The sequence below is a fragment of the Capsella rubella genome, unplaced genomic scaffold (assembly GCF_000375325.1).
Source record: "Capsella rubella cultivar Monte Gargano unplaced genomic scaffold, Caprub1_0 scaffold_2, whole genome shotgun sequence".
Taxonomy (NCBI): domain Eukaryota; kingdom Viridiplantae; phylum Streptophyta; class Magnoliopsida; order Brassicales; family Brassicaceae; genus Capsella; species Capsella rubella.
Window position 1 is genome coordinate 5,400,209 of NW_006238922.1, and position 26,394 is coordinate 5,426,602.

A 26,394-nucleotide genomic window follows, 5' to 3' on the forward strand; every position below is an offset into this window, starting at 1 on the left:
AATAGAATGGCTAAAAATATTTAAAAGAAATAGATAATTTATGGGATGATTAAAGTTTTTTTGTGGATTAGTAAATAAAGTTATTAAAAAATTAATGACAAAAATTTAAAGAATATAGGAAAACTAGCAGTTGACCCGCGCTGCGCGCGCGAGGTTTATAATTTTTTTGTTAACTTTTTATTCATATTGTGATATTTTATTTATTTTTAATTGATTTTCAAAACATATTATACTTATTTTCTCTTGAATTATTATCTTTCAATATTTAAATTTGGATTAAAAGCATTTTCTTATTGATCATGTTATAAACTAATATTTCACTTTCAATTTTATTTTTTCCCTTAAAAATTTTATATATAAAATTATATAAATGTTGCTTTTATTCTACCATAAATTTAAAATTTACTTACGTTCTTAAACTCAGTAACACATTTAAAATTTTAAACTATCATCAATTTAAAATGAAAGTTGAATTATATTAATACCACTAACTAATAAAAAATGAAAGTATTTCTTATTTAACATTTCATTTATTTACATAATTTATTTTTATTTATATGAATTTTCTATTAATTAAATAAGTAGCATAAATATGCACTAAATAAATGTTTTAAATTTATTTTAATGTAAAAAAATGTGGCTTAGGTGGATGCTTAGGTGGCATCATAAGAAGAGAGAAAAAACTAACTTTATATATATAGATACTACTTTATGTAGTCAAATTGTTTTTTAATTAAGCAAATGTCATCACATGTGCATTAATTACTTTGCTTTTTTCTGAGACAGTTAAACCCTTGTATCATTTTTGGAATTTATCTACGTTACTTCTATATGTAAAACTAAGTATGATAAATCAGATTAGTATATATAAAACAATTAACTATATCCGGATAACAAAAAAGTAGTTCGATAACAATGATTTACATTGTTTGTAAGAAAATCAACTAATTAACATATTATCGAAAGTCATTTCTACAACCTCATCTCTTTCAGCATCGGTAACATCTTCATCTTCTACTTGAGTAACAATATAAAATAAAAGAGCTAACTAATCTATATTATTAAAGCTAAAGTACCCATATAAAGTTCGTGATTTAAATGGCCAAAATTTGAATGTTCATGATTTAAATGACATTTTTTCCATTATAAAATAACTAAAATTTATAACTGAAATAAAATAATTAATATACATTCCAATACTTCATTTTCGGATCATTGGGTATGGATAATAAATCGGATATTTCTACAGCAGATTATATCTGTAACACCCGTATTCGAAAACAGGTGGTCTCGATAGAGACCAAGGAAGGGTGTCAATTAATACCAACATTTTTTTGTCGGACCGGTTTGATTTCAATCGCAAAATCGACTTGTTTTGAGTTGGTTAACCCTAGGGTTCGAGATTAAAACAAGAGAGTCGAATTTAGAGTGTCTTCTAGCCGCTTTTTGATACTCAAGAGAGTTAAGATAGGTATCTAAAAGTTCTTTGAGTTTTTGGGGTTGTTCTTGAGAGTTGAGGCCAAGGGAAGGGAGATCTTGTATCTGTGGTGTTAGGAGTGCTCTGTGCTGTCCTTGATTGTGTGTTTTTCGTCACTGTTCATCCATTGCAAAAGGTGAGTACGTGACCATGGTTGATCTGAGCATGTTAAACCCTTCTAATGTGTAGTTGATGGATATAGATGGCTGGAAATTGTTTTGTGTGGCTTGTTTGTGTGTTTTTCTTGCTGTGTTTGCATGATTCAGTGATAGGATTCATGGCTTAAACTTTGGAGGGGTGAATCGTTCTCTAGAGATTTGAGAGACGATTTTTGGGCATCTGCAGAGTCTATGTCGATCGACACCAATTTCGAGATAGTTTTCTACAACGTTTTCTGGACAACAATTTCTGGACATCGAGTAGTTAATATCTTTTTATGCCTGGTTTGCGTTGATTGGTTAATCTTATGCATGTTGGTTTAATATGATTGTGTGTATAATTAACCCAGTAGATGTGAGGATCGCTTCACTGAGTATTTGTGATAATACTCACTTATCTCATTGTGTTTGTGGTGCAGGTAAAGATAAAATGTGACTGTGGAATCAAGGCGAGGAGAGAAGAATGATATAGGGGCTCATTGATTGTTTGAAATATTGTTATAAATTGTTTATGAATTGCTAGTTCTGAAATTTAGAAACATGATAGGTTAATTATGTTTTTCTGGAATGTTTGCTGGTTTGATTTTTGGATGAATATTGTTTGGTTGGATTGCTGGTTTAAAGCAATTGGATTAATTGGATTGTTTATTTGAGTCTTCCGCTGGTTACTATGTTTGGATTGTTTTAATTGTGGTCATCTGGATTAATTTGATTTGTTTGGTCTATTTAGTTAAAATTAATTTAGACCGGTTTAGCTGGTTAAGATTGTTTTAATTAATTGGATGAATCCGGTTTGCATGATTAAAAAAAAATCGGGATGCATCTTTTCAATATCACTAGGTAGTGTCCCGCGCATGCGCAGGTTATCATATAATGAGTAATTAATTTACATTTACTTCAAAAAATAAAAAAATAGAATAAATAAATTTCAATGCCAATGAAATTTTTACACTTTATTTATTTAAATCATACAATATAATCATACATCTATATCGTTTAAATTTATTCGTTGATTTATTTTTCAATTTTGATAGTAATTTTCTTCTTAATTTTTTGGCATGTTTAGGTAAAACAATAATATTGTTAATGAAAAAAATGGAAATTTACTATGATATTCAAATGTTTTATTTAAGTATTTCATAAACTAACATATAACCTGAAGTATTTAGTAACTAAAATATAAATTATTGTGAAAGTAACAAAAATATATATATATCTATATATATAAAGTTAGCTTTTTCTCTCTTCTCCTTAAGCCACATCATCATTCACCTCATTTTATTATTTAATTTTTAAAATTAATTATACCATTTTATCATTTAATTTTAATATTTAAACCTATGTAAATAAGTTTTCCAAAATGAATATGAAAGGTTTTTTATATATTATATATTATAAAACTAAAAAAGATAATTGATTAAGAGTTAAAAAAACTTACTAATTATCGATTATACTAACAAATATAATGTATAATATAAACCCCACATCATCATTCATCTTAATTTTTTACATTGATTTAGAATTACAACACTTTAGTTTTTAATTTCTTTTCTACCTCATAACTTAGCTTTTATTTTATTTTTATATTCAATAGTGGTTTTAAGAAAATAAATAATATAGTAAAAAACATTTATGTCCAAAATAAATAAAACAAGTATCTATTTATAAAGTAATGATCAATTTTTTTGATTAATGGGGCTAAATACAAATACAAAATACAAAGCAAGGATATTTATACTATACAGATAGATATACCACTAAATTGATGTCATCCGAAGCCACCTCAAACGAAAACACAACCGATTTTAGGCATAAGAAGTAGAAAAAAAAACTAAAAAGTAAAATGAAAACACTTGGATAAATAAATAAGTGGATTCACCAAAATAATTTGGCTTACAAGAATTGAAGGCTTTTGAAATGTAAGGTTCTAACAGCTACTATTTGACCTAAATCAAAGTTAAACAAATAAAAATAAACATTTCATATACTAAATTAATAACAAAACAACAGTAAAAACAAAAAAAATAAACAAAAAACAAAGAAAAATCAAAATATAAATTTTAAAATATAAAAAACAATTATAAAATTCCCGCGCGCAGCGCGGGTCAACAACTAGTATCCTATAAAATCATATGAAGTGCACCCAAAACATTTTAAAATTACCCAAATCAATTTTGATAGTAATTTGCTTCTGTATTTTTGAGCATTTTCAGGTAAAACAATAATATTTTAATTTTGATATACCCACTCACAAAGCCTTGGCCCATTTTCCCTTTTCTCTTCAAACTTTGCACTTATTACTTGTTGTTATTTCCAAGACTCTTGCATGAGCTTGCATGAGTGTAATTTCCAAGACACTTGTGCATGCTCTTACATGTTTTCTCTTCTCTTCTCTCCTCTCCTTCGTCCTCCCTTCTCTATATAAACCCCATGTATTTCTCTTTTGCAAACCATCAAACATTTTATTCAAAAACTCTCTCTTTACTTGCTTGATCAGAAAAGTATGTAATATCTTTTCAACTTGTTTTCTTCTTAGTGTGTAATATCTAAGTTGGATCCAAGCTTGTAGTCTAAGAGTTTCTCATCCCTCTTGGAAGTACACCTCATTCTCCCCTTCATTCTGCTGCAGCCACTCCATCTCGTCATCACCCTCATTCATCGTCATTCCGCTGTTTTGTTCAAGATCTATCCATCATTCATCATCAATCTCGCCACTTCCCCATTCAAAACCAACAAAATGGTCCTTGAAGCATAGATTCACAGCATGGAGTCTATCATGTAGTATCAAAGCCACTTTGTAACCAGGTTTTGAAGTTCCATCCCGAAATTTCCGTTTTTCTGATTTTAGATCATTATTGCGTGAATTTAATAAACTAACTGGAATGTTCAAAAATTGTGAAACCAATTGCTTAAGAACCAGTGAAGTGTCTATTATTTTCTAAAATTAATTTCGGAATTTTTAGAGTCAATTTGCTATTTTCCAGATCCGTTTAAATTTGTCTGTTTTTGTACTGTTTACTTGTTAAATTTTTGATTTTTTCAGGTACAATGGTGACAAGTGAAGAAGAAGAAGAGTCATCTACATCTAGTCTTGAGAAGAGGATTTTGGAATCAGTAACCACCGCCATGGCAACGATGATTGAGGAAAAGATTGGTGCTCTACACTTGCATCAAGTCAACCCGGAACCAAATCAACGTCAAAGGCAAGAAGAACCACGGCATGAAGAACCAAGGCAAAATGATGAGGCAAGGAGTTACTATAGTCACGCCTCTTCCCACAGGAACCAACGTAGGCGTCGCCGAGAGAGAGCACCGCCTAGAGATCCTTTGGAAGGCCTAAAGCTCAAAATTCCCGCATTCCATGGAACCAACAACCCGGATACTTATTTGGAATGGGAACAGAAAATTGAGTTGGTCTTTCTTTGTCAAGAAAGTCTTGAGTGCAATAAGGTTAAAATTGCGGCTACTGAATTCTACGACTATGCCCTAAGTTGGTGGGATCAACTTGTCACTAGCCGAAGACGTGCCGGAGACTATCCGATGGACACATAGAACCAGCTTAAAGCCCTTATGCGAAAATGATTTGTACCAGGTTCCTATCATCGAGAACTACACCAGCGGTTGAGGAATTTGGTTCAAGAAAGCAAGACCGTCGAGGAGTACTTTAAGGAAATGGAAACCCTTATGTTGAGAGCCGATCTTCAAGAAGATGGAGAAGCGGTCATGTCTCGATTCATGGGAGGTCTTAACCGAGACATCCAAGATCGTCTAGAGACTCAACATTATGTGGAACTTGAGGAGATGCTTCACAAAGCAGTCATGTTCGAGCAGCAAATTAAGAGAAGGAACGCCCGGTCAAGTCACACCAAGACCAGCTACAGCCCGAGAAAGCCAAGTTTTCAAAAGGAAGAAAAGAACAGTTGTCAAAAGGATTACAAGCCGTTCGTCAAGCCAAAGGTCGATCTAGATCCAAAAGCAAAGGGTAAGGAAGTAATCACGAGGGCTAGAGATATTCGATGCTTTAAGTGTCAAGGACTTGGGCATTACGCGAGCGAATGTTCCAACAAAAGGATCATGGTTCTTAGAGACAATGGCGAAGTAGAATACGAAGATGATCGTTCGGAAGAAGGCTCAATAGAAGAAGATATGGAAGCCCCTACTAAAGGAGAGTTGCTTGTTGCGAGAAGATCGTTGAGTGTTCTAACTAAAGCCGAGGAACAAGCGCAAAGGGAAAATTTGTTTCATACACGTTGCCTCGTCAAAGATAAGGTATGTAGTTTGATTATTGATGGTGGAAGTTGTACTAACTATGCAAGCAGAAGTATGGTCGAGAAGCTTGGTTTAGAAGTGCTTGAACACCCGAGACCGTATTCACTCCAATGGCTCAACGACACCGGTGAGATGTCCATCAAGGAACAAGTCAAGGTACCTCTTTTAATTGGGAAGTATCAAGATGAGATCATGTGCGACATTCTACCGATGGATGCTAGTCACATTCTTCTCGGACGACCATGGCAATCGGATCGAAGAGTTCTTCACGATGGCTTCACCAACCGGCAGACCTTCAAACACAATGGCCGAAAGACAACTCTCATCCCGATGACTCCGCATGAAATCTATTTAGACCAGCTAAGTATGAAACAACGAGCCATCAAATCAACCGAACCAATCTATACCAAGGGTAAGAACAAGGTAAATCACAAAAATAGTTTACTCTTTGTTTTCAAAGAAACTCTTACTTGTTCAACTAATCCCGAACCGGTGCTACCGAGTAAGATCAAGTTGGTTTTGCAAGAATATAAGGACGTGTTTTCGGAAGATAATCCCATAGGTTTACCACCCATCCGAGGGATCGAGCATCAAATTGACTTCGTCCCGGGAGCCGCCCTACCAAACCGACCAGCTTATCGCACCAACCCGACCGAGACAAAAGAACTCGAGAAACAAGTGAACGAGCTTATGGACAAGGGTCATATTCGAGAAAGCATGAGTCCGTGTGCTGTTCCAGATTTACTTGTACCAAAGAAAGATGGAAGTTGGCGCATGTGCGTGGATTGCCGAGCCATCAATAATAATACGGTTAAGTATCGCCACCATATTCCTCGATTAGATGATATGCTTGATGAATTGCATGGTTCTAGCATCTTTTCAAAAATTGATCTTAAAAGTGGTTATCATCAAATCCGGATGAAGGAAGGTGATGAATGGAAAACGGCTTTTAAAACGAAACAAGGATTGTATGAATGGTTAGTTATGCCGTTTGGGTTAACAAATGCACCTAGCACTTTCATGAGATTGATGAATCATGTCCTTAGGAAGCATATTGGAGTATTTGTTGTTGTTTATTTTGATGACATCTTGGTTTATAGCAAAAACTTGGAAGATCATGTCATGCATCTTAAACTTGTTTTGGATTTGCTTCGAAAGGAAAAGTTGTATGCGAACTTCAAGAAGCGCACCTTTTGCACGGATAATCTTGTTTTCCTAGGCTTTGTTGTAAGTGCAGATGGAATCAAGGTCGATGAAGAAAAGGTCAAGGCGATTCGAGAATGGCCGAGCCCTAAGAATGTGAGCGAAGTAAGGAGCTTTCACGGTTTAACGAGATTTTACTGACGATTCGTCAAAGATTTCAGCACCATTGCCGCCCCGCTTACGGAAGTTATTAAGAAGGACGTTGGATTCAAGTGGGAAGATGCACAAGAAAAAATCTTCCAAGCCTTGAAAGAGAAGCTCACTTATTCTCCCGTTTTAATTCTTCCTAATTTTTTGAAACTTTTGAGATTGAGTGTGATGCCTCCGGGATAAGTATTGGAGCTGTTTTGATGCAGGATCATAAGCCCATAGCATACTTTAGCGAGAAGCTAGGAGGAACGACACTCAACTGTCCGACTTACGATAAGGAGCTTTACGCGTTGGTACGAGCACTACAAACGTGGCAACACTATCTATGGCCGAAAGAGTTCGTCATTCATACCGACCACGAGTCTCTCAAGCACATAAAGGGTCAATAAAAGCTCAACAAACGTCATGCACGGTGGGTCGAATTCATAGAAACTTTTCCATACGTGATTAAGTACAAAAAAGGTAAAGATAATGTTGTAGCCGACGCATTATCTCGGAGGTATGTTTTGCTTACTTCTTTGGATGCAAGATTATTGGGTTTTGAGCAAATAAAAGACTTATATGCTAATGATTCTGATTTTAGCAAAATATTTCAATCTTGTGAGAAGTTTGCCTTCGGAAAATATTATCGGCATGATGGATATTTATTCTATGATAATAGACTTTGTGTGCCTCATTCTTCTTTGCGAGAATTGTTTCTAAGAGAAGCTCATGGAGGTGACTAATGGGACACTTTGGAGTTGCTAAGATGTACAAGGTAATGCAAGAACACTTCCATTGGCCACACATGAAAAGAGATGTCGAGCGACTATGTGAACGTTGCACGACTTGTAAGCAAGCTAAGGCTAAGGTTCAACGCCACGATTTGTATAACCCTTTACCTATTCCTTTGCATCCTTGGAATGATATATCTATGAATTTTGTGGTAGGATTGCCTAGGACTAGGGCTGGTAAGGATTCTATCTTTGTGGTTGTTGATCGCTTTTCTAAAATGGCACATTTTATTCCATGTCATAAAATCGATGATACATCTCATGTTGCTAGCTTGTTCTTTAGAGAAGTTGTTCGTTTGCATGGCATTCCTAAGACCATAGTTTCTGATCGTGATACTAAGTTCCTTAGTTATTTTTGGAAAACTTTGTGGTCAAAGTTAGGGACTAAATTGCTTTTCTCTACTACATGTCATCCGCAAACCGATGGTCAAACTAAAGTTGTTAATCGAACCTTGTCTACTTTGTTACGTGTGCTCATTAAAAAGAATCTTAAGACTTGGGAAGATTGCTTGCCGCATGTTGAATTTGCTTATAATCATTCGATGCATTCCGCGACTAAGTTTTCTCCTTTTGAAATTGTTTATGGGTTCAATCCCACATCTCCTTTGGATCTAATGCCTTTACCTTTGAGTGTAAGATCAAGTCTCGATGGCAAGAAGAAAGCCGATTTAGTGCAACAGATTCACAGCCGACGAGCGGTGAATCGGCACTCGGCAGCATTCGAACCCCGCTGCGTCGCGGCGCTGCCATCGCGGTGAATCCGGAGATAACCCTACTCCAGAACGAAATCCGGGCTATGCAGTCCAAAGTCCACAATGCAACGAGTGCGGCGCCCGACGTGGACCGAGTTATTGAGGATTCTAAGAAAACTCCATTTTCGCCGCAAATCTCAATGGCTCGGCTTAAAGATACCCGCAAAGTCAAGTTCCAAAGCTACAAAGGGAAAGGGGACCCCAAGGTTCACCTCCAGACCTTTTTGCTCATGGCAAGTCGGGTGGATTTCGAACCACACGAAGAAGATGCCGGGTACTGTAAACTGTTCGCAGAAACTCTCCAGGGACCAGCTCTCCGTTGGTTCGCGTCGCTGGGTGAGGGTTCGGTCGACGACTTCACCCAGTTCTCAACCACTTTCATCAAGCAGTACTCCAGCTTTATTAGGGTAGGAGTTACATACGCCCAGCTATGGAATCTCAGTCAGGGACCCAACGACTCACTCCACTCATACGTAGATAAATTCAAGGAGATAATGGTGCAAATATCGGGGTTCTCCGACTCCGCTGCCTTGTCGGCCCTTAAGAACGGGCTCTGGCACGAGTCTCGATTCAGAGAGGAACTGACAGTCAATAGGCCCTCTAACATTCAGGACGCCCTACACCGAGCTTCGAACTGGATCGCTGCGGAGGAGGACAAGGCATCCCTGGCAAAGAAATACAAAGTTGCGCCCAAGGCGAACTTTGACCCGAACCCGAGGAAAGGGCCGCGACCTGGAGCGGCGACGTTCGCGGTCGACAAGGAACAGAAGGGCGGGGCGAGGAAAACTGCTAGTGCCCCCCGCCCTAGGAATGGGGCTTTTCCGAACAACAAGTGGGTCCACGAACAGCCCAAGGATGAGGACTCGTACTACGAGCTCCATAAAGTAGGGGGCACGCGACCAGGAATTGCAAGAAGCTCATGCACTTGCTCGCGGAACGGTTCATTAGTGGGGGGATGCCAGAAATAACGATAGAGGAATTGGACCAAGTTTAGAATTCAGTACAGCAGATAACTGAAGTCCCTACTGATTTGAGTACGGAGGACGAGGCTCCCCCGGCTAAGAAACCTAAAACCCCCTTGATCCAGGAAATACCGCAAGAATCCAATAAGAGAATTGACGTCATAATGGGAGGATCCCGGATATTCAGGAACTCCATCCGGGCGATTGAAGACCACCAGAGGAAGCTCAACGGCTCGATACCTCAGAAGCTCAGGTCGCAGGAGGAAAACTATAATGCCCCAACCCGATTATTACTCTACAGAAAGGAAACACGGCCGAGATAATCTGATCAAAACACTATTCATTTTCCGACTAAAATTCCGACAAGTCATTTTAAGCATAAAACATGATTCTTTCATTAAAACAAAGGTTCTAGTACAACGGTAAGTTTGCTATACGCTATTACATCGTTTTAATACTAGACCAACATGAAACTATCCAATTAAGCATAACCATCATTCACTTCTTGCCTTAGTCTCACGAACTGGTTCCAGCAATCCCCTTACCCTTTCCTGCATCACAAAGGAGGCGTAAGCAAACGAATTGCTTAGTGAGAACGGTCGTCCCGTCTCAGCAGGCCACAATCAAACAATCGAATTCAATACATCGAAACAAACAGTCAATAATGCTAGTCACGAACAGAAACTTGTCAAGCATGACTATCCGGATTTATCGAGCAATCTTCCCGCAACCGAACAAGCCTCATCGAGCGCATTGCCGATCTAGATTCTCGAGTAAACTGAATCAGTCATCGAGACTAAGTAGCAGATAATCGTTACATGAGAAGCAAACATTCGGAATAAACCAGACAACAAAGACTAAGTGAATCTATGCAAGAAAACGACTTAAGATTCATAGCCACGGTCGCGCACTCACCGTAGTCTCTCGGATACAGATTCTGACACCTCTTGATGCTCGGATTCTCGCTAACTTCTCGAACAGTTCACTGAAAATCCATACCACAGATCAGATGATCGTTCCCTTAGATGATAAATCGAAGAAAATATCGATAAACACCAAGTTTATCGATACTTACCCAAATTACTCGACCAACTCAACGATACTTCGAACAGATCTTCCAACGAGTCGCTTTTACCCGAAATCTACGACAAACAGAACATATCACCGATTGATCTTCGATAAAACTAAGTAATTATCGATAAACATGAAGTTTCTCGATGATTACCTTGAATTCTCGACAAACGCTGACAGATCTTTGACAATCTCTCTCGGTTCTCGACGGTTACTCGCACTTTCTCAAAAATTCTCTCAAACTTTCGGAGTTCTTATGCTTTTCGATCACACTCGCAAAGAGTGACGCTCACTCCCCTTTTATAAGCGAGTCTAAGCAGTTAATCTTGATAAACCGCTCAATAACCGTCCACTAACTCGCTCCGCGTCTTTCTTCTCACCAGTAATAACCGTTCTGGCGCTTTCTTGCGAGAAACTTAACTTGTTCCGCTAATTCTTGACATGACTCGCAGATCATCGATCCGGGTCGAAACTTCTCGCACGGATCTTCGTATCACCGATCCCCGAACGTCAGCTCTCCGACCAAGCTCCTCCGAAAAACCCGGATGTCCGAATAACTGACCAACTTAAGCGAGAAACACGGATTTCTGCTCGACAATCAGCTTTCTCTCGCAACATTCGGATTCTCATCGATCAGCTATCGATAAATTCTCAAATCTTCGACCTGAGGTCGAGAGCAATCAGATTCCATCGATCAAAGTCGAGTGTTCGGCTTACGAAGGGTAGAAAACATATCTTTAGGAACCACGAACACGGTCGCTACAAAAACCTTCATGATATAGTATTCTCTGAACAGGAGACCCGCGAGCTTGACTTCCCGCACGATGACGCACTGGTTAGTACTCTGGACGTCGCGAACCACGAGGTGTGCAGAATCTCGGGGCACAAACTGCTGGTGCAACAGCAACCACAGCTGGAGGTCGCCAAGAAACCGGTATGAGACAAGCTGAAAGGTGACCTCTACGAGGAGATTTTCATAAATGAAAAGTTTCCAGAACAAGGGATCAAGGTTGGGGCCGGATTGACCACCGAGGTCCGAAGTGAACTGGTCGCTTTTCTGAAGGAGAATAAGGCGAAGTTAGCCTGGGGCGTGGGTGACATGACCGGCATAAGCATCGACGTCATCTCCCACGAGCTCAACGTGGACGCCTCTCATAAGCCCGTCAAACAGAAACGAAGAAAGCTAGGGAAGGAGAGAGCTGAGATCGTCAATGTTGAAGTGACTCGACTTCTCAAGGCTGGTTTGGTCCGCGAAGTCCAGTACCCTGAATGGCTGGCGAATACGGTGGTGGTCCAGAAGAAGAATGGGAAGTCCAGGGTATGCGTGGACTTCACCGACCTTAACAAGGCGTGCCCGAAGGATAGTTTTCCTCTCCTCATGATATGATTATGGGAAGTTTCAAGATATGTCGTCATTGTTTTGAGCGTATCTTCTCAACCACGAGTAATCTATGCACGAAACGACTTGGAGAAGATGCTCAACTCAACTACAGAATTCTTCAAAGAAGAATCAAGTCAAACGGAGTTCAGACGAAGGAGTTATTGATTTCACAAATCATATGTTTTCCAGTTTACCCGATTCAGATAGGCGTCCATTCAACGAAGGATTCAAAACGGGCCAGAATGAATTAAGTTACAAATCAAGTTGTCCTCCAATCTTGATCCATGAGGGAAGCCCAAATAAGTGGATTCAGCCTAAAATGAATGAAGGAAGATCAATTTTCGTCCATAGCAAAACAACATTTAATTATGTCAATTTATCTCTCTTACATGCACTTTAAAGTTTAAGTTTCATCTCCCTAAATGCTTTGCATGTTGAGCTATTATTATGGTCGTTTTTGATGTAAATTTCCTCTATATAATGAGGTTATCTCATGAATAAAAAGAATAAACCTTTTTGATATTTTTGGAACCTTTTGAGAGTGTTTATCATTTTTCGTCAATGGTGTGTAATATCCATTGGTTTGGTTAATGGTGTGTAATATCCATTGATCAATGCATGATCCGTCTTGGTGTGTCATATCCAGGGGGTTCTTGTCGAGAGTGATTCTCATTGTCACCCTTGAATTCGTCTTAGTGTGTCATATCTAAGGGATTCAAGTTCGGTAAATCAAGAGTCTTCCGCAGCTATTGTGCGACCATTCGCTCCACCATCCTTGTTCTTCGTGGCTACACCGTCCGTTGAACCTAAGGAATATCTTTCACCATCTTAGACTGTCGAGTCCTCGGGAGGATTTTTATCACCTCACATTGACATGTTGGTGGAATCCACCTCGGGGCACGAACTGCTAACTTTTAGGGACGCGTTCTCCGGGTATAATCAAATATTAATGCACCCCGAGGACCAGGAAAAGACAGCGTTCATAACGGACCGAGGGACGTACTGTTACAAAGTAATGCCCTTCGGACTGAAGAACGCAGGAGCGACGTACCAGCGCTTAGTAAAGAAGATGTTCTCCGATCTCCTGGGAAAAACAATGGAAGTCTACATTGACGACATGCTAGTAAAATCCCTGGAGTCCAGTTCCCACGTCGAGCACATCCGAGAGTGCTTCGCAATCCTTAATAAGTTTGGGATGAAGCTAAATCCGTCCAAATGCACCTTCGCGGTACCGTCTGGAGAATTCCTCGGGTACATAGTCACAAAAAGAGGAATCGAGGCTAACCTTAGGCAAATAAAGGCTTTCCTATCCATGAGTTCGCCAAGTAACATAAGGGAGGTACAACGTCTAAATGGGAGAATTGCTGCCCTTAATAGATTTATCTCCCGGTCAACGGACAATTGCTTACCGTTCTTCCAGCTCCTAAAGAAAGGAAACAAAAACTTTGCATGGAGTAAGGAATGTGAGTTTGCCTTCGGATTGTTGAAACAGTACCTGGCTAACTATAATGCCCCAACCCGATTTTAACTTTACCGAGAGGAAACTCGGCAGAAAAACTCCGATCAGAACACTATTCATTTTCCGGCTAAAATTCCGACAAGTCATTTTTAAGCATAAAACGGAATTCTTTCATTAATAACAAAGGTTCTAGTACAACGGTAAGTTTGCTATAGGCTATTACATCGTTTTAATACTAGACCAACATGAAACTATCCAAATAACCACCATCCTTCCCTTCTTGCCTTAGTCTCGCGAACTGGTTCCGACATTTCCATTACCCTTTCCTGCATCACAAAGGAGGCGTAAGCAACGAATTGCTTAGTGAGAGCGGTCGTCCCGTCTCACCAGGCCATAACCAAACAATCGCATTCAATACATAGATCAAACAGTCAATATTGCAAGTCACGAACAGAAACTTGTCAAGCATAACTATCCGGATTTATCGAGCAATCTTCCCGCAACCGAACAAGCCTCATCGAGCGCATTGCCGATCTAGATTCTCGAGTAAACCGAACCAGTCATCGAGACTAAGCAACAGATAATCGATAAATGACAAGCAAACATTCGGAATAAACCAGACAAACAAAAACTAAGTGAAACTATGCACGAAAACGACTCAAGAATCATAGCCACGGTCGCGCACTCACCGTAGTCTCTCGGATACAGATTCTGACACCTCTTGATGCTTGGATTCTCGGTAACTTCTCGAACAGTTCACTGAAAATCCATATCAAAGATCAGATCATCGTTCCCTTAGATGATAAACCGAAGAAAATATCGATAAACACCAAGTTTATCGATACTTACCCCAAATAACTCGACCAACTCAACGATACTTCGCTCAGATCTTCCGATGAGTCGCTCCTTAGAAGAAATCTACGACAAACAGAACAGATCACCGATTGATCTTCGACAATCTCTCTCGGATCTTGGCAGTTACTCGCTCTAACTCGACAATTATCTCAGACTTTCAGAGCTCTTATGGTTTTCGGTCACACTCGCGAAGAATGACGGTCGATCCCCTTTTATAAGCGAGTCTAAGCAGTTAATCTCGATAAACTGCTTAGTAACCGTCCACTAACTCACTCCGCGTCTTTTCTCTCGCGAAAAATAACCGTTCCCGCGTTTTCTTTCGAGAAAACTTAACCAGTTCGCCAATGCTCGACAAAACACGCGGATCATCGATCTCGGTCGAGACTTCACGCACGGATCTTCGTATCACCGATCCCCGAACGTCAGCCCTCCGACCACGCTTCTCCGAAAAACCCGGATGTCCGAATAACCGACTATCTTATGCGAGAAACACGGGTTTCAGCTCGGCAATCAGCTTTCTCTCGCAACATTCGGATTCCCATCGATCGGCTATCGATAAATTCTCGAAACTCCGACCAAAGGTCGAGAATACTCGGATTCCATCGACCAAAGTCGAGTGTTCAGCTTGCAAAGGATAGAAAACATACCCTTAGGTACCACGAATACGGTCGCTACACTAACCCTCCCGTACTGGCCAAACCGGAACTGGGGGAGCCACTTTTCCTTTACGTGGCTGTCTCGGACCACGCCGTCAGCGGAGTGTTAGTTCGGGAAGAGAAGGGGGAGCAAAGGCCCGTTTACTATGTTAGCAAGTCGTTCACGGGAGCCGAAGCTCGCTATCCCATGATGGAAAAGCTAGCACTCGTGGTGATAACATCGGCTAGAAAACTAAGGCCATATTTCCAGTCCCATACGTCTCAACCGCTTCGCACCATACTTCATAGCCCGAGCCAGTCCGGAAGAATTGCGAAGTGGGCCATCGAACTCAGTGAGTACGATTTGGAATTCCAAGCTCGGACGACGGCGAAGTCCCAGGTCTTGGCAAATTTTCTAATAGAACTGCCCCTGGCGGGTCGTCAGACGGAAAGCGGCGCAAACACGCCCTGGGTACTGCACGTAGATGGGGCCTCATCTAGGCATGGGAGTGGGATATAAATTCGATTATGATCGCCCACGAATGAAGTGTTCGAGCAATCATTTCGGCTGGCTTTTGAGGCCTCTAATAACGAAGCTGAGTATGAGTCCCTGTTGGCCGGGCTTTGCCTAGCCTTGGGAATTGGCGTGCAGCGGTTACACACCTTCTGTGATTCCCAACTGGTTGTCAGCCAGTTGTCCGGGGAATACGAAGCTAAAGACGAACGTATGGGGGTTTATCTAGCTCTAGCCCGGGAGTTAGTTTCCAAATTCGCCCACTTCGAGATGAATAAGATTCCTAGGGCTGAGAACTCAACCGCGGATTTCCTGGCATCTCTAGCATCAACATCGGAAGCAACTACAACGAGAATCATCCCAGTAGAAATACTCGAACAGTCGAGCATTCATTGTGGGAGGGTCGAGGTGAACGTGCTTACAAGGTCGATGCAACGTCGTCTATATCGGGGAGAACCTTTACCCGAAGCCCCAGCGGTCAAGCGAACCAAAAGAGTCCACACACAACGCCCAGAGGCGGAAACTCCTCACGAGGTCCGGGCTGAAGGCGCGAGCCTCCAGTACAAAGTCGAGCCCGGAGTAGGTATCCGGGATCTCCCGGAGGATTTCGGCGAACTCGGGGCTGAGGAGGGGGAGAACGGGAAGTCATTACCATTGGGCCCAGAAGGCGATTGGAGAACTCCTATCCTGGATTATTAGCGTAAGGCCAAACCGCCCGATAGCAAGTGGCAAGCCCGAAAGATTAAAGTTGTCAGTGCGAGGTTCTGTTTGCATAACGGTCGCCTACTTCGGAGAAGTATTGGGGCCCTTATCTAACATGTGTAGCTGGCAATGACCCTGCTACCTTGTTAAGAATGATTCATGACGGACCGAATGGCAACCATTCCGGGGCAAGGACGCTGGCATTTAAAATTAAGTGGCAAGGGATCTTTTGGCCCACGATGTTGGCGGACTGCGAGGCATTTGTTAGAAAGTGTGACAACAGCCAGAGGCACGCCCCTACAATTCATCAACCTTCCTAGCTGTTGTCCTCGATCTCCTCTCCATATCCGTTCATGAGGTGGTCCATGGATATTGTAGGCCCACTCCATACTTCGACCAGGGGGGTAAGGTTCCTGTTTGTACTAACAGATTACTTCTCCAAATGGGTGGAGGCAGCGGCGTACTCTACCATCGGAGGGGGGCAAGTCAAGCAGTTTGTGTGGAAGGAGATCGTTTGTCGGCACGGAGTCCCCTACGAAATCGTAACTGACAACGAGTCGCAGTTCATATCCCATCAGTTCGAAGCATTCTGTGCGCATATGAAAATAAGACTTAGCAAGTCCACCCCGCGGTACCCACATGGGAACGGGCTGGCGGAGGCAATGAACAAGGTAATCTTATCTAACTTAAAGAAACGCCTCGATGCGCACAAAGGTCGATTGGCGGAGGAACTGCAAAGGGTTCTGTGGGCAATCCGAACAATCCCCCGACCCTCGACTAAAGAGTCGCCATACTCACTCGTATATGGGGTAGAAGTAGTTATCCCGGCCGAGCTAGAAGTGCCCGGAGTTCGGGTGACACTAAACCCTTGGATGAGTTCGGAGAACAACGAGTTCTTAAAGGATACCTTGGATGTTGTTGACGAAAGGCGGGATCAATCTATGATTCGCTCACAGCATTATCGAGACGCCATAGCTCGGTACAACAATGCCAAAGTTAAGCATCGCGAGCTGAAGGTCGGTGATTTGGTTCTTCGGAAGGTTTACGAGAATACCAAGGAGCTGAACGCCGGAAAACTGGGTGTTAATTGGGAAGGACCGTACAAAATAGTTTCCGATGTGCGAAACGGAGTTTACCGCCTAGCGGACCCAATGGGAAAACCAGTTCCTAGGTCGTGGAACATGATGCATCTAAAGCTCTATTTTACTTAAGCAAAAATAAAAAAGAATGAAGTTGTATTTGTAATCGAACTATGGTCGGCTCGATCCCAATTTTGTAAGGGTACGTAGGCAGCCTGTTTAAAGCAGGTCCAGCTCGTATTTAAAATAAAAGTGAAGATTTATAAATGCTCTAGTGCAAGATCGCAAAAGTATGAGCTAATGCGAACAGTAAAATTAAGCAAATCAAAGTAAAGGGGTGAGACAACCGAGGCCGAAATTCACCCCAAATATAGAAACAACAGGAAAAGAAATATTTAATGTCTTAAAAATAAAGGCAACAAAAGGGGGGTCTAAGACCAAACAACCCGATTAGTTCACTCTGTCGGTTTCCGAGCTCAGGGACTGTTCATCAGCGACAACCTCTTCGGGAGTCTTCGGTCCAGCACCCTCCGTTGCACCGGGCCACACACGCTCGATGCCCTGGGTCGAGACATTGGCAGGATTAGTCTCTGACTCATCTATCACAAGGGGGGCAGATGTCGAACCCAGCTCGAGCTCGGGGGGAATATCTGCCCAATATTTATCGAAATCCCTAGGATTGAATTTGGTCTGCAGTACCTCTTTTGTAGTCTAGATGGCTTCGATCTCGTCCTTCCTAGGAGTTTCGAGCTCGGCTTGCAGGTCGGCAATCTCCCCCGCCTCTATCTCCTCCACGAGCATCCGATTGGCCGTAATTTCGGCAGCACGAATAGTGGCAAGGACTAAGCGGTTGTGATCGCTGAGGAAAACGTGCACGCCCTCAGCCGCCTCCCGAAGTTGAGCCCGGGTTTCCCTCCGCTCCTCGCGAAGAGCTTTCTTTATCTCCGCGCGGAATTTGACCTCCATCGCGTGGTTTCTGAGCCGCAGTTCGTCAACCTCCCTTCTTGCAGACTTCTCCACCTCGACGGCCTCGAGGTACAGATCAACGGCCTTTTTCTGCTTATCTTGAGCGTCCTCGAGAGAGGCCTCCGCGATCTTCAGATCCGACTCCAATGACTTAAGACGGGAGCCGAACTTCTTGGCCTTCTCCACCTCAAGATGGTTCGCTGCTTGGACAGCAGTGAGGCGCTTAACCCGTTTCTCAATCTCGGAGATTTAGGAACGAAGTTCCTTGACGACATTGGCGTCAGGGTTGGAGAGCAGTTGGTGCTCGTAGCTTGCGACCGCACTATTGAACTCGATAAGGGTCTGCATAAGAGGTAAAAGTTTAATCAGAAGATTGAGAAGGTAGGAATTCTCAGACTCAGTTGAGAACAACGGTTATCTCCCCGACTTTCTCTGCAAAGCGAAAGTAGTTCTCCCGGTTGACTTCGACCATGTCCTGAAAGCAAGGCACCCGAGCTCCTGGCCGGCTGAAACTGCGCATCATGTCCGCAAGCGACTTCGGGGGAGCTGGAAAAATAACCGTAAGTGTCACTAAGTAATAAGAACGGAAGCGTAGCGACAAGGAGAACATACCTGGTAGTTCATGATGGGGTTCGCCTTTCTGCCCAGTGGGGGGAGGATAGGGGTTAGCCCCTTTCGGACTAACCTCAGCTCGTTTCCTCAGCGAGCTGGCTTCAGGTCGCTTCGCCGAATCACCCGTGCGAAGGCGAGAAGTCTCCCGAGATATCGGAGTGGAGTCCGGGGCCTTCCTTTTCTTGGGAATCTCGCTCGCATCTTTTCCCACCTGGGAGCTCGCAGGAGTAGGGGGCTCGGAGGTCGTTTCTCCTGAAGCAGTGGTAGAGTCATGCGTAGCCTCCAGTAGGTGACCCCGGGGCTCGGACTAAAGGGTTGAGCAGGAGCTTTTCTCCTTTGCAGGAGTCGTGGACTTCCTCTCAGCAAGGGCAGTAGCCATTTTTCTCTTCAGCTCCTTCTCTCGGAGCTCCGCTTGCTTCTTGTGGGCTCTCTCCTCCCGGTAGTTCATATTATGAGGGAGCACGGGCTGCAGAGAGCTGGTGACGAGGGAGCTGGTTCGAATACGAGCTCCGGACTCCCAAACTTGGTGGGAGGGGAAGGAATCCCAAGCAGTCTGACCACCGCAGAAGTTTATGAAGTAGTCAGCGAAGGTACGGGATAAGGAGCCTCGCTCCAAGTTAGCTGAAAATACAAGAGGATCGGGTCAGAATCTGAATATACGCGTTAAGTAAGAAAGTAATGTAGGGCAGGTCGGTCCCCCTCCGCAAATTCAACCAATAATCGGGCTCCACTTCAGAATAAATAAGTCCGTCAGGTTGCCGAACGTAGTGCTGTCAACAGGGAAGTAGAAGTAACCACTCCGCCAGTTGTCGTCCTTCTCGGTTAAGTCATCAAGAACCCGGAACCCGGCGAGCGTACTGAGGTAGAAGGTCCCTCTAGTTCGCCCTCCTTTGATGGTTTACAAATGGAGGATGTTTTGAAAGGTCAAGAGGTAGCCGTGCTCTTCCGCTAGGGTCTGGAGGCAGAGGACGATGCGAATGAAGTTCAGGCATAGCTGCGGAAGCAAAACGCTCAGGGCATACATCGCCTTTACCAGGAGTTCCGGCAGCAGGAAGTAGAGCCCGCAGGTGGAGAACATAACTTTATAGGGACAGCAGTACCCTTCCGGAGGGTCCTCCGGTGACTGCTCGCTGGTCGGGGCCAGTATCTTTGATGTATCGGGGAGGCCGCAAAGGAAGCGGACACCTATAAGGTCATCCTCCTTGATCATAGACGGCGGGTGAGGACCAAATTGTTCTGGAATTGTGTCCTCGATCGGCTGGTTCGGTTGCTTGGGAGGAGACATCTCGCGCAGTAGGGTTTGATGACGTAGGGTCGAAGGTTGAGAGGAAGCGATCTCGGCGAGTTTAACAGTCGGAAAAAACAGCGATGGAAACGAAGAGGAAAAGAAAAGAGAAGAGAAGAAAATTGGATGAGGGGATATCTGTACCTTTTATAGCAGGTTCGTCCGTCGCAGGAGCAATGATGGCCTAGGGAAGCTAAAAGATCGTGACCTTTATAGTTCCAGTGTAGGGGCGTCATTACGGTAATTGAGGAGGCGCGGTAAACCAAAAAGGCAACCGTGAATCGAGGTGTATCAATCATGACGATTCGGGGATCTTAGTTCCCATAAATGATTCCGCATTTAAGTCTCCCGAACTAAAACCACTTCGAAAGACTTGGGGGGCAAACTGTGGGCCCTAGAATCGGCACTTTGCTTCATGGTGATTCAGGCTTCGTACGGCCCTGGCCCAGTACGATTAGATTACGATTAAGCCGAGAGGCCCGTCTACGGTCGAGCTGAGAACTGGCGCAAGAGCAATAAATGCGAGATCGTAACGGTCGAACTAACGAGTCAACGGAGCCGTAATGGAGATCGCGGATTATCCGGAGCGGAGATTGCGCGTGGTTTGATTGTCTTAGGACTTGTATATAAAGAGATTAGGGGATCATGTTGTAGGGGGATCGATAATAAAATAATAACGAGAATTGTTACTCTTACATTCATCCTTTGCAAACCAATTTCAGTTCGAGTTCGGGCAAGATTAATCAGTTCCCAACTTAGTACGTTCTAGAATCTTAGGTGGAATTAGCTCCTACAAAGTAAAACCAAAGAAAACACTAATAATAACATTACGATAAGCAATTTTAATAGTATGTATTATTGTTTGATAATGAATAAAATTGCTATGACTTCTAAAAATATGGTCGGTGCAATTGGTTCATATTGTCGCGACTTAGTGACAATTTTTATGGGAAAAATGCCATTAAAATCCTAGAGAGTACTTTTTCGTTGATTTAAATCATGTACTCTCCAACCGTTGATTTAAATCACAAACTCTCTTTATTCTGAAACTTTGGTTCACTTTGCCAATTTAGGCACAACGTTAAATGGCCAGACGGAGTAATTAAACGGGGTTAATTCTTGTTAACGACATCCGTCAAATACAAAACGAAGCTGTTTTAAACATAACCCAAAACACTTAATCGATTCAGATTTTCCCCAAAATCCCCAAATCAGAAATCCTAGATCTAATTGGAATTTTCTCTTCTTCTTCTTCTTTTTCTTCGTTAATCTCTGTTGTTCTTCGTGCAAGTGATGACTCAGAGAAAGAGAAAGAAACTCTCTACACATCGTACCAAACAGAAGAAGCCTGACAGTGTGGACAAATCGTCTACTCACAAGTCGACTCCTCCCGATTTGATTGCTCCCGAGTTGAATGCTCCTGATTTGGTCGCTGCTGAATAGGCTGCTGGTAAAGGTACTACTACTCCAATTATCAATTATCATGGGTCGCATGTTCCGTTACAAGTGTGAGACCCCAGTTGCTGAGATGTTTAAATGAATTGATTTGGCCACCTATGTCACCAAAGTGCACTTATCTTCTCGGTCAAAGGTCCTGAGAGAACTCCACATTTAAGCATGCTTATGCTGGAGTAGTCAAATGATGGGTGACCTTTCGGGAAGTGGTTGTCGGAATTGTGTGAGTGAGGCCAAAACACAGGGAAATATCATGTGGTGAATTGTAGGATCGGTAAAGAAGTATTTAAGCCTCCCGGACGTAGTTAACCGACCGTCGGATGTTAATGGGCTCATGGGCCTAGTGAGAGGACATGAGGCCCATTAAGAGAAGTGGGCCCATGGGCTGGTGGTGAACATGGGGCCCACTAGGGAGATGGCGGTCGGGGCGTTACAAGTGGTATCAGAGTCGAACCCTGACAAGTGTGGAGTGGTGGGCTCAGACTGTCAAGGGGTGACGATCGTGGTGCGCAACGAGGACGTTGCGGTCTGTTAGTGGGGGAGAATTGTGAGACCCCAGTTGCGGAGAGGTTTAAATGAATTGATTTGGCCACCTATGTGACCAAAGTGCACTTATCTTTTCGGTCAAAGGTCCTAAGAGAACTCCACGGTTAAGTAAAAGAGTCATGACATGGAGCAACTGTAAACAAGAAGGACACAGTAGGAAATCTTGTTCAAATTCGACTGTTGAAGCTCCACCTGCAAGACCTAGAGGTCGAGCAAGGAAGAATCATGTTTGTTTTTTTTTCATGTTTTAACTAAGTATAAGGTTTAATACTATGTGACTTCCAGGGAATGTATTGTTTGGCCAAGGACAAACATGGGAAGGATTACAGCCAGCTTCACAAGCCTCTCAGGGATCACAACCAGCTTCACAAGGTTCACATGGTGTTCCACAACCTGCTTCACAAGCTTCACATGGTGTTCCACAAGCTTCTTTACAACCAACACAGAGGAGACAAGCAACACGGAGGAGGGCATCAACATAGTGGGAACCTCCTCAAGCTCCACAAAGTGAGCAAGGACTAGGCGGCTGGAGAGCATTGTTTGAATGTTCAAGATAGGATGTTTGAATAATGCTGTTTTTGGTTTGTTTCAGAAATTATGTTTCTTTTGTTTTTTTCTAAACTATGTTGTTTCAAAACATAGAAGAAGCTTTTGTTTTGTCTAAACTCAGCTTGGTTCTATTTTATTGTCTATGTTCTGTTTTGACTACACATGGGATTGTTTCTATTTTGTTTTCTAAACATGGATATCTTACGTTATTTATGTTGTCTAAAACATACAAACATAACCAAGCATAAATTTAAACATAACATTACCAAAACATGCATACAAACCATTACCAAAAATACAAACCAACATACTCTTTTGTTCATAATACTTCACAAAACAAACACACACACACACACACACACACACACACTAATACCCGATAACAAACTTCGATTGCTTTGCTTTGTCAACCATTAGGTAAACAATGCCAATAGAGACAACACAAAGCCACACCACATACACATTGATCCACTTTTTAGACTTGCGGATTTCTTGAAGGTTCCATAGTGCTTCTTCCTTCAATACTTGTAAAGCACCATTCAACTCAATAACTTCAGATTTGGTTTTCACAATCTCATTTGCCATAACTCCTAGTTTTGGTAATGCATCTTGAACTTCCTCATACACAACATCCTCGACCCACTTAAACATGTGACCCTGTTGCAAAAAATAAACACACCATTGAACTGATACATTCTATAAGCTACAAGAAGCTACATTGAACAAACCAGTGACTGCTTACATCTCTCTTTTTTGTCCACGACCTTGCATCCTGATAACCCTATATTTTTATACTCTTAAGCATATGTTTTGTGCATTAATTGCATGTCTAGAGCTCTACTTCTTAGGATTTCTAGTCTTTTGCATTATATTTTGCATCTAGGATCTTTAGCATAGGGATTTGCATATCATCTGCATTTTAGAGCAAAAACAGGCACACTCGGACACTGCAAAGCATGGACCCGATCGAGTGTGTCCAGAACGATCAAGCACCCGGACTCAGAGGAGGAAGCAGGACCCGAACGAGCCCAACATGCACCCGACCGAGCTCTCTTTAAACCGACTTTGTAATTTTTCTTTTTGTGTTTTAGGGCTTCCTGCCTTTAGTATAAATAGACCTCTTAGGTCATTAAGCCAAAAATCGAGTTTCATTAGGGTTTTTCTCTGTAGCCAACAAACATTTCCAGAAACTTGTAATCTTCATAAGTTTTGATCTATTGAGAATTTGGAGTTGCTTCTTTATATTATTGTGCTCCTTAGATAATTATCTATCTAGTTATGCAAGATTCAAAGATTTATGGGTTTGTGTTCTTCATGATGAACTCCAGATCTGAGTAGTTTTTCTGGGTTTAGAGGATGGGTTAGGTGATGAGAATCTTAGTTTATAGGGTTGCTTAAGTATAGATTTAGGTAGATACCTTCTTGATTAGGAGATCTTAATGCTATCTTAGCATTAACCATGTGGGATTAGATCTTAGACATTCCAGCACTTAAAAAGTGTTCAAATGGAATCTCTGATCAACTAATGCCAGAGATCTATTTACTTACCCAAGAGATTGGTTGTTAAGGAGTAGATTGACATTAATGAGCTTGTTCTTTATGCCTATTTATAGTATGTTTCATCAATGAAAGTTGAGATTAGGAAGTGCTATAGATTTGATCATTTTTGCCAAGAGATTGGACTGATTAGGTTAACTGGTTCATTGTCTAGGATTAGATCTACTTGAGCATGTTAAGCATCCCAAAGAGATTAAGAGGATTCATCACCCCATTAGCCCATCCTTAAGACCCTTGTCTATCTGATTGATTACCTGCCTTTTACTTTCTGCTTTCATTATTGTCTCTGTAGTTAAGTTTTATGCATTAGGGTTCTTTAAACCAAACCTTCAATTGATTGGCTTGACTTGATTAGTTCTGTTATATCTTGATTGACAATGGGGAATTGAACTCCAAGAGTACACCAAATACCTCTTTCAATTTGGCGCCGCTGCCATTTGGATGTTATTTGTTCCAGTTAGGATCCCAGTTCTATCTAGATCAAGTTCTTTTACTTTCGTTTCTATTCGATTACTGATTTCTACCTTTACTACTTGACTGTCTTGCATTTCAGGTACACTCGACCGAGCTACACTCTGCACTCGACCGCGCTACACTCTGCACTCGACCGAGCTACAATCTGCACTTGACCGAGCTACCTGCAAATCCGATCGAGCCTAACCTCGTGTTTCTGATCGAGCAACCTTGTATGCACACTAGATCCAAGGGCAACCAGCACCTACTCAATTACCTCAACAACATTGACCGCTTGCCTAGACAACTCAGAAAGCAACATGTTCAAACATCGGACATCAACACTCAGCAAGTGGAAATGGAGCCTCCACCACGGGCACCAACTCTAATCGGAGCCGGTGATGCCCCACAAAACCACACCACTCGACAAGGAATAGTCCCACCAACGGTCCAGAACAACAACTTCGAGATCAAGTGATATGACTATGGTTGAGCAAGACCCCGAGCTCGAAGTGGAGGAAGCCGTTGACGAGAAGCAGCAAGAAGACAAGGAGCAGCACGTAGCAGAGGAGCAGCTCAAAGCGAAGGAAGCACTAGACGTCCTGGAAGATCCTCCAACACGCTCAAGGCTTAAGGAGCTCAACCCATCAACCAATAGAAACTTAGGGAGCTAGACAAGAAGCAAGAAGACGTGGTTCGGTAAAGGGTTAAGTGTTGCTTATGCACTCTTTTTCCCTTGTTAAGTTTTGTCCCATTGGGTTTTCTTGACAAGGTTTTTAATGAGGCCTAATTAACACTTTCAAGGTCATTTACCAAGCCCAATTCGTGGGTCCAAGGCCCATCACTTTGCCTTGGCGCATTTTCTATCTTTTCTCTTCATTCTTGCATTTAATGTTTTTGTTATTTCCAAGACTTGGTCCATGGTCTTGCATGAGTGTATTTCCAAGACACTTGTGTATTTCCAAGGCACTTCTCTCTCATTCCCTTCTACTATATAATCCCCCTCTATCTCTCATTTGTAACCCATCTAATCTTTTATCCAAAACTCTTTCTAAGTTAGATCACTCTGTCTTGTTCTTTTCCTTGGTGTGTAATATTCATCGGCAAGTCCAAGTTCGGTAAATCAAAGGCTCTTCCGCAACCTTTGTGCGACCATTCGCTCCACATCCTTTGGTCTAAGTGATCCTCCGATCCCTTAGGTGCAAAGTCTATCATCCATCAACTTTAAGAGTGTCGATTCTGGGAGAGTCGTTTTATCAAGAGTAGCCTCATTTCAATCATCCAGGGTAATAAATTCCATGGACTATCAATGGAGGACCCTCTCGATCACCTTGATGAGTTCAATCAAATGTGTGGCTTAACAAAAATCAACGGGGTGAGCGAAGACGGGTTCAAGCTGAGATTGTTCCCCTTCTCCTTAGGCGACAAGGCTCACCAATGGGAGAAGTCCTTGCCAGCCGGATCAATCACGACCTGGGAGGACTGTAAGAAAGCATTCCTATCAAAATTCTTCTCCAATGCACGAACCGCT

The 26,394-nt window shown here is 42.3% G+C and overlaps 2 protein-coding genes and 1 pseudogene across 2 annotated transcripts; 2 read left to right on the plus strand and 1 right to left on the minus strand.

Annotated features, from left to right (window-relative positions):
• The first annotated feature begins 8,826 nt into the window (after positions 1–8,826).
• Positions 8,827–9,750, plus strand: LOC111832119. The gene has a single exon (XM_023788459.1). The coding sequence runs from the start codon at positions 8,827–8,829 to the stop codon at positions 9,748–9,750; it is 924 nt and encodes a 307-aa protein (XP_023644227.1).
• A 2,164-nt stretch (positions 9,751–11,914) lies between these two features.
• Positions 11,915–17,572, plus strand: LOC111832120 (annotated as a pseudogene).
• A 579-nt stretch (positions 17,573–18,151) lies between these two features.
• On the minus strand, positions 18,152–20,303 carry LOC111832121. Its single transcript, XM_023788460.1, has 6 exons — positions 20,111–20,303; positions 19,523–19,639; positions 19,019–19,270; positions 18,897–18,952; positions 18,664–18,748; positions 18,152–18,606 (listed from the first exon to the last, which is right to left on the minus strand). Exons 1-6 carry the CDS (start codon positions 20,301–20,303, stop codon positions 18,152–18,154), a joined length of 1,158 nt encoding a protein of 385 aa, XP_023644228.1.
• Between the last annotated feature and the right edge of the window lie 6,091 nt (positions 20,304–26,394).